This window comes from Diorhabda sublineata, chromosome 8 (genome assembly GCF_026230105.1).
Source record: "Diorhabda sublineata isolate icDioSubl1.1 chromosome 8, icDioSubl1.1, whole genome shotgun sequence".
Taxonomy (NCBI): domain Eukaryota; kingdom Metazoa; phylum Arthropoda; class Insecta; order Coleoptera; family Chrysomelidae; genus Diorhabda; species Diorhabda sublineata.
Window position 1 is genome coordinate 29,870,553 of NC_079481.1, and position 12,641 is coordinate 29,883,193.

Consider the following 12,641-nt stretch of genomic DNA (forward strand, 5'->3'; position numbering starts at 1 on the left):
ATCACAGATACGACGTTGCCTCATTTTCTAATTTTTACAATAAATATAGGAAAGTTTGCATGTAAAAAATGTGTTCCCATTCATATTTGATTAGTTACGAGATGTTGCAAATTAGATAATTAAGTATAAATGGTCAAAAATAACAATGAATGCAATCACAAATTCATAGAAAAAGTCATTTAATTGAAAAACTTTTAATGACGAACTTAATTATGGTTCAATGTAAGTGAATTAGCGTATGGGTTTGTAATAAATAAAGAAAACTGCGTATTGATTTTGTAATTTTCCAAATTCGAATATTTTTTATCAGTATTGGTACAAAATCGGATATATTTTAATATATAGTTCGTTATATTTTATTTTCTTTAAATGGAAAATATTAAAACAAAAACATTTCTCGATTTCATGATCAAACGATTGTTTATGTTAACACAATTAGATGGATAATCAAGGAATCATCACTAGCAGCGGCGTACTATTTATCAAATAACCGTTTCTAATCGCTACAATCATTTATTTAGATTGCGTGTACGCCTATGGTTTTAAATTTGTAGAAACCTTGCAGTTACGTATAGCGTGTTTTGTCCGTGGACGAGAATTGGTGGGGAGTGCGGAATTTATAGACGGGGAAAACGTCATTTACAGATCGGCAACGTTGTGCAGACGTCTACAATTCTACAACATAGACAAACGACCACATGAGGGTTGTATCGTTTTTAATATAAAATTAGTTGTTATTCAAAAGCTATCGGCAGTTATAAGTGTTGATTTAGTGTTATAGTTTAATATACTAAATTTGTTAGTGCAGCAACGTTGCGTAATTCGCGTTAAAACGTGTTTTGACGAAAGTGCGCGTTATACATATCTAGAAAGCATTGGATTGTTTGGGGTGTCTGGCGTCGTAATTTTCTAAATAAACACCTTTCGATGACCTATTTTACGCCAGTGCTCTAGTTTTTCGTGCAAAAAAGTGAACTCTAATGCCCTTGAAAATATGTAATGAGTGTTTTTAAAATGTTGATTATGTTCTTTAAAAGTATCGGCCAACAGCAAATAAGTGGGGGCGAGGTTCTTCGTTGTGGACTTTACAAAAAATTGAAAACATTGCGAAAGAAATGGTTCGTTTTACGTGCCGAAACACCTGAAACGTCAGCTCGTCTGGAATATTATGATTCGGAAAAGAAATTTCTCAGTGGTCAGCCTCCCAAAAGAAGCATAGTATTGAAAACTTGCTTCAATATAAATAGGAGGAAGGACACTAAATACAAGCATGTCATTGCACTGTATACAAAGGACGATTGTTTTTGCGTGGTGTTAGACACTGAGGAAGAATTAGAGTCATGGTTGAAGGAACTCTTGTCACTTCAGCATGGCGAAGAAGATGCCGATGGAGAACCGCCAAAACCAACCTACGGTAAGTTCAATGCATTATAACTATTATTACAACTATAAATAACCCTACATTCTTCATATTACGTATATTTAATATTAATATTTGTGTGTTTTTTTTTCTGATAACTTTTTCTTATCTTATTTTGTTTATGTTTTCGAACGGTTACTATTTTAAAACTTAATTATGTATCTCGTTCATATATTATTAACGTGAAATATTCAAAAAGGATTCATACAAAAATTTGTTTGACATATGGTAAATTGTAAAAAGAAAAATAGAGCACGTAATAAAATACGATAATTTCTCCAAGTTATATATTTCGATATTAGATCTTTTTATTTTTATCGACATTTTTTGACATTTCCAGGTCAGCAGATATTCAAAATCGTATGTTTCGTATTATTGCATAACTTTTGAAATGTTGTTTTGCAACAATCTATATATATTGACCTTTCGTATTATTTTTATTATAAATATTAAAAATTAAAGCAGATATTACTTATAATATTAAACGAGTATCTAAAGTCGTTTTCGCGCCCTTTTTTTACGACCGCGATTCATTATACACAATGTAAATTGGTTAAGAACATAACCTATCTTTGAATGTTTTGTATGCTCGATCGATAATGTTGAAAACAGTTTTTTATCACTACCCAACAAAACAATTCGATACAAAAACATGTTTTTAGATAGTGTCTAGTCGGAGATATTTGTTTTTTTTTTCAATTGGAATTATTTTACGTAGAATTTTTATGAAGACGTTAGATAACAAAATCCAGCAGTTACTAATATCTAATATCTACAATTCAATATACAAAACTGATAATCAATGACATTGAAACATGATATTATCAAAAAAAAAATATACAATTAGGCTTTTTAAATTGTAGATTATCATATCTAGACGCCAACACGCGTTTTACAAACAATGAATGACTGACTAAAATGTAAAGAATCAGAATACCAGGGGCGTGTGATAATTTTGTTATAACAAATCCACTATATTAGATAATAGTGTAATATTAACTATATACGGGGTGTTGGTTTCATATTGCCCAATATATTTTTTAATTATTCTCAGTTTTATCCGTTTTTGTTTGATAAAAAATTATCTCGTTTATAAATTGTTGTTTATTTGACGTTTGACGAAAAATAACCATTAATTAAAATAAACAGACTTAACAATAACAAAATAAAATCGTTATAATTCAATAAACAATATAATCAGTCAGATTTTCATATAAGTAGGTACATATGGCAACGAATCGATTCCTTTATTAAATCGATTCGAAAATTAATCGATTATACACGCGAACGCGAAACAAAAACTTCAGAATCTAACAAGCCCATACGACCAACCGTTGAACTTGTTGCGTGCGTTAAGCTATTATGAATTTTTACTAAATTTTGTACGGAAATTTAAAAAAAAATTAATTTCATTCATTAAAATTTAAATTGGATTTGACTAATCCAAATAACTAATATATTCCGTTATATTTTGGCGATGTTGCCACATTTTTTATTTATTTATCTGTCGTTTCTCAACCTAATGTATTACTCGAGTGCCATCTAGCGGCACTACATGTAATTGCTTGGACGTATTAGTAATAAAAATTTTATAAAATGTCAGTAATTAGTATTATTAATATAAAATAAAAGTTTATTTTTGTATTTGTGCGTCGTTAATTGAAAAATTATAAAATTCATTAGGATTTAACCTAAAATTGACAATTGACAGTTTTGTTTGGATTTGATATACCGATCATATGTCGATGATATAAAAGCGCGCTGTTGCCACACGTTCATTCATTTAATAATTGTTGCGAATCGTGTCAAATATTTTAATCTTTATTATTTATATGTTAATAAATAATTATCAGAAACGTAATCGAGTTACAAAACCAATATTTGCGAAGGTTTTAAACGTCCCATTATTTATTGTTTCGTACGAAAAAATCGCACGGTCTACGTCATTGGTAATTACCTTAAAAATAAACTTACGTACTTACGTTGAAATTGTTTATACATTCACACTTATCTAAATTCCATTTTTTTTTATTTATCGATTTGTCGATCATTCATTTAAAAAGCGTTTATTACCTACGTACGAAAATTTTTACACGGTATTGTTTTTTTTTTTTTTTTTAATATCTATAATTTTCCCCGTATCGCAATTTTAATGCCCCGATTGCGTAACCAACTCACGTCATAATATTACACATGTGAATTTTACTCGTAAAAAACTGATAAAAATTTTTTATTTCATACTTACGATACGGAAATACACGTGGACGTTGTATTTCGAAAACGATCACGAAATAACCTAAAAATCGGTACTGATTCCATTGGATTTACATCGGAGGAAAGAATTCTTCATAAAACCACCCCAATTTCCACTAGTTTCCTCCCGTTAAATTGATTTAATTCAAGTCAATTTGCACTTTGGATATTTTCGACACGTCCTGTATATAAATGAATTCCCCAACACGTGCATTTCTTTATTTTCACGTACAACCAATGACTAACGTCTACATTATTATTACAAAGCTTTTTTTAACTGTTTTTTATTCGGTGTCTGTCATTTTTCAAAAATTTTTTCTTGGAATATTCGAAATTCAAACTCACGATAACCGGATGACGTTTACAGCAATGTCATAAACAAGATATTACTCATTAAAATAAATTGTTTTTGTTATGTTTCTCGCCGGAATTATTTTGAAATACAATACGTGGAAAACAATTTTCGTACACGTACTAAAAACGTTTTATAAACTAAAAAATTAACTTTTCCGTATTAAATATTATGTTCCAAACGACGTTTTCATTTTTATTACAAGATGGATACCGGACAAGTTCGTTATAAACATAGAAATCGAGTTTAAATATGCTTGGCAACGCTGTAAACGTATTTGTTTACGAAATAATAACAAAAAAATTGCATTCGAATACGTACGTACACCGAAAATAACAGAAAACTTATCGAAAACGCAAATTCCAAAGTATTATACGAGGTTGGTTTTTCCATATTAAATATTATGTTCCAAACGACGTTTTCATTTTTATTACAAGATGGATACCGGACAAGTTCGTTATAAACATAGAAATCGAGTTTAAATATGCTTGGCAACGCTGTAAACGTATTTGTTTACGAAATAATAACAAAAAAATTGCATTCGAATACATACGTACACCGAAAATAACAGAAAACTTATCGAAAACGCAAATTCCAAAGTATTATACGAGGTTGGTTTTTCCATATTAAATATTATGTTCCAAACGACGTTTTCATTTTTATTACAAGATGGATACCGGACAAGTTCGTTATAAACATAGAAATCGAGTTTAAATATGCTTGGCAACGCTGTAAACGTATTTGTTTACGAAATAATAACAAAAAAATTGCATTCGAATACATACGTACACCGAAAATAACAGAAAACTTATCGAAAACGTAAATTCCAAAGTATTATACGAGGTTGGTTTTTCCATATTAAATATTATGTTCCAAACGACGTTTTCATTTTTATTACAAGATGGATACCGGACAAGTTCGTTATAAACATAGAAATCGAGTTTAAATATGCTTGGCAACGCTGTAAACGTATTTGTTTACGAAATAATAACAAAAAAATTGCATTCGAATACGTACGTACACCGAAAATAACAGAAAACTTATCGAAAACGCAAATTCCAAAGTATTATACGAGGTTGGTTTTTCCATATTAAATATTATGTTCCAAACGACGTTTTCATTTTTATTACAAGATGGATACCGGACAAGTTCGTTATAAACATAGAAATCGAGTTTAAATATGCTTGGCAACGCTGTAAACGTATTTGTTTACGAAATAATAACAAAAAAATTGCATTCGAATACATACGTACACCGAAAATAACAGAAAACTTATCGAAAACGCAAATTCCAAAGTATTATACGAGGTTGGTTTTTCCATATTAAATATTATGTTCCAAACGACGTTTTCATTTTTATTACAAGATGGATACCGGACAAGTTCGTTATAAACATAGAAATCGAGTTTAAATATGCTTGGCAACGCTGTAAACGTATTTGTTTACGAAATAATAACAAAAAAATTGCATTCGAATACGTACGTACACCGAAAATAACAGAAAACTTATCGAAAACGCAAATTCCAAAGTATTGTACGAGGTTGGTTTTTCCATATTAAATATTATGTTCCAAACGACGTTTTCATTTTTATTACAAGATGGATACCGGACAAGTTCGTTATAAACATAGAAATCGAGTTTAAATATGCTTGGCAACGCTGTAAACGTATTTGTTTACGAAATAATAACAAAAAAATTGCATTCGAATACATACGTACACCGAAAATAACAGAAAACTTATCGAAAACGTAAATTCCAAAGTATTATACGAGGTTGGTTTTTCCATATTAAATATTATGTTCCAAACGACGTTTTCATTTTTATTACAAGATGGATACCGGACAAGTTCGTTATAAACATAGAAATCGAGTTTAAATATGCTTGGCAACGCTGTAAACGTATTTGTTTACGAAATAATAACAAAAAAATTGCATTCGAATACATACGTACACCGAAAATAACAGAAAACTTATCGAAAACGCAAATTCCAAAGTATTATACGAGGTTGGTTTTTCCATATTAAATATTATGTTCCAAACGACGTTTTCATTTTTATTACAAGATGGATACCGGACAAGTTCGTTATAAACATAGAAATCGAGTTTAAATATGCTTGGCAACGCTGTAAACGTATTTGTTTACGAAATAATAACAAAAAAATTGCATTCGAATACATACGTACACCGAAAATAACAGAAAACTTATCGAAAACGTAAATTCCAAAGTATTATACGAGGTTGGTTTTTCCATATTAAATATTATGTTCCAAACGACGTTTTCATTTTTATTACAAGATGGATACCGGACAAGTTCGTTATAAACATAGAAATCGAGTTTAAATATGCTTGGCAACGCTGTAAACGTATTTGTTTACGAAATAATAACAAAAAAATTGCATTCGAATACATACGTACACCGAAAATAACAGAAAACTTATCGAAAACGTAAATTCCAAAGTATTATACGAGGTTGGTTTTTCCATATTAAATATTATGTTCCAAACGACGTTTTCATTTTTATTACAAGATGGATACCGGACAAGTTCGTTATAAACATAGAAATCGAGTTTAAATATGCTTGGCAACGCTGTAAACGTATTTGTTTACGAAATAATAACAAAAAAATTGCATTCGAATACATACGTACACCGAAAATAACAGAAAACTTATCGAAAACGTAAATTCCAAAGTATTATACGAGGTTGGTTTTTCCATATTAAATATTATGTTCCAAACGACGTTTTCATTTTTATTACAAGATGGATACCGGACAAGTTCGTTATAAACATAGAAATCGAGTTTAAATATGCTTGGCAACGCTGTAAACGTATTTGTTTACGAAATAATAACAAAAAAATTGCATTCGAATACATACGTACACCGAAAATAACAGAAAACTTATCGAAAACGCAAATTCCAAAGTATTATACGAGGTTGGTTTTTCCATATTAAATATTATGTTCCAAACGACGTTTTCATTTTTATTACAAGATGGATACCGGACAAGTTCGTTATAAACATAGAAATCGAGTTTAAATATGCTTGGCAACGCTGTAAACGTATTTGTTTACGAAATAATAACAAAAAAATTGCATTCGAATACATACGTACACCGAAAATAACAGAAAACTTATCGAAAACGCAAATTCCAAAGTATTATACGAGGTTGGTTTTTCCATATTAAATATTATGTTCCAAACGACGTTTTCATTTTTATTACAAGATGGATACCGGACAAGTTCGTTATAAACATAGAAATCGAGTTTAAATATGCTTGGCAACGCTGTAAACGTATTTGTTTACGAAATAATAACAAAAAAATTGCATTCGAATACATACGTACACCGAAAATAACAGAAAACTTATCGAAAACGCAAATTCCAAAGTATTATACGAGGTTGGTTTTTCCATATTAAATATTATGTTCCAAACGACGTTTTCATTTTTATTACAAGATGGATACCGGACAAGTTCGTTATAAACATAGAAATCGAGTTTAAATATGCTTGGCAACGCTGTAAACGTATTTGTTTACGAAATAATAACAAAAAAATTGCATTCGAATACGTACGTACACCGAAAATAACAGAAAACTTATCGAAAACGCAAATTCCAAAGTATTGTACGAGGTTGGTTTTTCCATATTAAATATTATGTTCCAAACGACGTTTTCATTTTTATTACAAGATGGATACCGGACAAGTTCGTTATAAACATAGAAATCGAGTTTAAATATGCTTGGCAACGCTGTAAACGTATTTGTTTACGAAATAATAACAAAAAAATTGCATTCGAATACGTACGTACACCGAAAATAACAGAAAACTTATCGAAAACGCAAATTCCAAAGTATTATACGAGGTTGGTTTTTCCATATTAAATATTATGTTCCAAACGACGTTTTCATTTTTATTACAAGATGGATACCGGACAAGTTCGTTATAAACATAGAAATCGAGTTTAAATATGCTTGGCAACGCTGTAAACGTATTTGTTTACGAAATAATAACAAAAAAATTGCATTCGAATACGTACGTACACCGAAAATAACAGAAAACTTATCGAAAACGCAAATTCCAAAGTATTATACGAGGTTGGTACCAAAAATACTACATCCGAATTGTATCTGAAATAAAATTAAACTTGGCATCATCGATTATGTCGTGTTTATGACCGTAGAATAAGTTACAGGGTTGCCACATGTTTAATAATTATACGATCAATAAATTTCATTATTTTTACGCGGAAAAAATAAATTCCGAGTTAAAAAAATTCGGTTTTTGAACGATTAAAATTTTGTTGTGTAATTTGACGTTTTTGAAGTACTTCGAAGATTCCGTTACGTACCTGGTGAAGTTGACGAAGGATAATTACAAGAATTTACGAAATTATTATACGAGGGTTGCTACTGAAGTTTTGATATCAATAATCATATTTGTAGTAGCGATTTTTTTCGGGAAGACACGTTGCGGAAACGAAAACCCCTTTATCATAACATTAAATACTTGGAATTACAGTAAAACGTATATTTCACACACAATTCCCCCCAGAAATGTATATTAAGTTGTCTATTTATATTTTGGTGTCGAATCGTACGCATCCCACCTGTTTTTTTTTCCACCGGCTGTGAAAATAATCGTCTAGCTGAAGTATCGGCAACGTCGCTTGTCGGTCCCGTCGATTAACGTCAAGGTCGTCTCGAAATACGCGACATCGTCGTTTACGACGTTCTTTTCCATCCCGTCCAGACGCCCGAGAGAAATCGTCGTCGTCGACGACGTCGTTTTGTTTTGTCGACCCACCGTTCCCGTGTTTCACACTTTCTTTTCTTATTCGGAGACGTTTTACCCTTTTCAGTCCATTGTTTCGATTGTTATCTTGCATCGGAAGTGGAATAATGAACCCAACTTTCATCCACGGTTACGAAACGCAAAAATTTTGTTCGACCGCCGCTTTTGGTATTCATAGGTCGTACGGTCTCGTCTAAACTTTGCAACCCAATAGTAATAACGAAAAAACAGTCTTACATAACCTAGAATCTAGTTCAGCTTTTAATCCGTTAAAATATCATACAACTAACGGATTTTTTCGATTTTTACAAAACATTTTTGTATTTTCATTCACCCTGTATTAATTTAAAGCAACGTATCATAAATCAACTCATCAGATGAAAATAATTAATAAAAATCTAGTTTTCCACGAAAAAAAAAAGTTGAAATAAATACGAGGGTGATTCAAATAGTTATAAAAAAGTTGCAGAATTGAATTTTTTTACGAACGTTCTGTACAATAAATTTCCATCTCCTTTTTCATACGGTCGCGGGAGAAGCGTGCAAATTCGCCAACGTGTAAATTTCTGCTCAAAACTCGGTATTTTTGACGCCCCGACTGAAATTTTCACGAATTATCCGCTAAATTTCAGCCGTAACTGCATACAGGTCTTTCAAAATGACATGTGGCTGAAATATCCTTAGAAATCTACGTGTAACCCCATCCGCGGAGGGTCAGTGATGGTTTGGGGATGTTTTGGAGGACGATCGACTCCAGCTTCGGTTAAAACTCGGAATTTTTGACGCCCCGACTGAAATTTTCACGAATTATCCGCTAAATTTCAGCCGTAACTGCATACAGGTCTTTCAAAATGACATGTGGCTGAAATATCCTTAGAAATCTACGTGTAACCCCATCCGCGGAGGGTCAGTGATGGTTTGGGCATGTTTTGGAGGACGATCGACTCCAGCTTCGGTTAAAACTCGGAATTTTTGACGCCCCGACTGAAATTTTCACGAATTGTCCGCTAAATTTCAGCCGTAACTGCATACAGGTCTTTCAAAATGACATGTGGCTGAAATACCCTTAGAAATCTACGTGTAACCCCATCCGCGGAGGGTCAGTGATGGTTTGGGCATGTTTTGGAGGACGATCGACTCCAGCTTCGGTTAAAACTCGGAATTTTTGACGCCCCGACTGAAATTTTCACGAATTATCCGCTAAATTTCAGCCGTAACTGCATACAGGTCTTTCAAAATGACATGTGGCTGAAATATCCTTAGAAATCTACGTGTAACCCCATCCGCGGAGGGTCAGTGATGGTTTGGGCATGTTTTGGAGGACGATCGACTCCAGCTTCGGTTAAAACTCGGAATTTTTGACGCCCCGACTGAAATTTTCACGAATTATCCGCTAAATTTCAGCCGTAACTGCATACAGGTCTTTCAAAATGACATGTGGCTGAAATATCCTTAGAAATCTACGTGTAACCCCATCCGCGGAGGGTAAGTGATGGTTTGGGGATGTTTTGGAGGACGATCGACTCCAGCTTCGGTTAAAACTCGGAATTTTTGACGCCCCGACTGAAATTTTCACGAATTATCCGCTAAATTTCAGCCGTAACTGCATACAGGTCTTTCAAAATGACATGTGGCTGAAATATCCTTAGAAATCTACGTGTAACCCCATCCGCGGAGGGTCAGTGATGGTTTGGGGATGTTTTGGAGGACGATCGACTCCAGCTTCGGTTAAAACTCGGAATTTTTGACGCCCCGACTGAAATTTTCACGAATTATCCGCTAAATTTCAGCCGTAACTGCATACAGGTCTTTCAAAATGACATGTGGCTGAAATATCCTTAGAAATCTACGTGTAACCCCATCCGCGGAGGGTAAGTGATGGTTTGGGGATGTTTTGGAGGACGATCGACTCCAGCTTCGGTTAAAACTCGGAATTTTTGACGCCCCGACTGAAATTTTCACGAATTATCCGCTAAATTTCAGCCGTAACTGCATACAGGTCTTTCAAAATGACATGTGGCTGAAATATCCTTAGAAATCTACGTGTAACCCCATCCGCGGAGGGTCAGTGATGGTTTGGGCATGTTTTGGAGGACGATCGACTCCAGCTTCGGTTAAAACTCGGAATTTTTGACGCCCCGACTGAAATTTTCACGAATTATCCGCTAAATTTCAGCCGTAACTGCATACAGGTCTTTCAAAATGACATGTGGCTGAAATATCCTTAGAAATCTACGTGTAACCCCATCCGCGGAGGGTCAGTGATGGTTTGGGCATGTTTTGGAGGACGATCGATTCTAGCTTCGGTTAAAACTCGGAATTTTTGACGCCCCGACTGAAATTTTCACGAATTATCCGCTAAATTTCAGCCGTAACTGCATACAGGTCTTTCAAAATGACATGTGGCTGAAATATCCTTAGAAATCTACGTGTAACCCCATCCGCGGAGGGTCAGTGATGGTTTGGGCATGTTTTGGAGGAAGATCGATTCTAGCTTCGGTTAAAACAGAAGAAATAAGGTCCTGGCGATACTGCAGGTGATGATTTGGCCGTCACGATCGCCAGAGCTCAATCCGATTGAGTTGTGTTACGAATCGGCCAGAAAAATCTTGGAATATCATGAAAAACGAATGGAATTGATTAGTTACCAAAATTATCCGCCAAAATGTGGACGTCTAAACTATAGGATGGCCAAAACTTTTCTATACCACCCTGTATATTAATAGCGTTTAGGATTCGCGTGAAATATTATTTTTTGTTTGTTTTAGAACACGTTTGGGACGTGACGATCGTCAAAAGGGGTTTGGGATGGACGAGATCGGGCAATTATCGATTATGCCTTTCGAGCACCATGTTGTGTTTGGTAAATCAAGATGGCAACAGTAATTTGGATGTTAATTTCATGTTGTGGCATATTAGGAGTTGCGGCATTTTGAAAAGCTTCTTTTTCCTGGAGGTAAGTGGAAATTCGATGATTTGTGGCGTGTTTTGGTCCGTTGCCGTATTCGAGCGATTGATTGATACGGAATATATTTAGATAAATATAATAGTCGCGGGGTACAAAGTTCGAATAACAACGAGGAATGAATAAATCTATTTACGAATTCCATAAAGTGTTTACGAAATCGAAATTTAACATACTTTCGAAAACAAAATGATAATGCAACGTCGTATATATATATATATATATATATATATATATATATATATATATATATATAAGAGTTTTTCCAAATGTTTTTTCGTCCGTTTTCGAATAATTTTTGTACGTTTTTATCGTCCAATTCTACCTCAACCCTCGTATAAAGTATTAAATTGAAATTTGAGGTTAGAATTTTGATTTATGAGTCTCTGATTTGCCGATATTGAGTCTCTAATCGAGGATTTTATAGTTTTTTAACGTTTTATTTTCCTTAAGAGTTTTTCCAAATGTTTTTTCGTCCGTTTTCGAATAATTTTTGTACGTTTTTATCGTCCAATTCTACCTCAACCCTCGTATAAAGTATTAAATTGAAATTTGAGGTTAGAATTTTGAGTTTTGAGTCTCTGATCTGCCGATATTACGTCTCAAATCGAAGATTTCTTAGTTTTTTTACGTTTTATTTTCCTTAAGAGTTTTTCCAAATGTTTTTTCGTCCGTTTTCGAATAATTTTTGTACGTTTTTATCGTCCAATTCTACCTCAACCCTCGTATAAAGTATTAAATGGAATTTGAGGTTAGAATTTTGATTTATGAGTCTCTGATCTGTCAATATTTCGTCTCTAATCGAAGATTTCTTAGTTTTTTTACGTTTTATTTTCCTTAAGAGTTTTTCCAAATGTTTTTTC

At 33.0% G+C, this 12,641-nt stretch overlaps 1 protein-coding gene across 1 annotated transcript in view; it reads left to right on the forward strand.

The window, feature by feature from the left end:
* The first annotated feature begins 631 nt into the window (after positions 1–631).
* LOC130447621 (insulin receptor substrate 1) overlaps positions 632–12,641 on the forward strand; it is a 47,710-nt gene continuing 35,700 nt past the window's right edge. The window contains exons 1-2 of the mRNA XM_056784541.1: positions 632–1,414; positions 11,582–11,769. Of these exons, the coding sequence (XP_056640519.1) occupies positions 1,000–1,414; positions 11,582–11,769 (603 nt within the window). The 5' untranslated portion in view covers positions 632–999. The remainder of the gene's footprint in view (positions 1,415–11,581; positions 11,770–12,641) is intronic.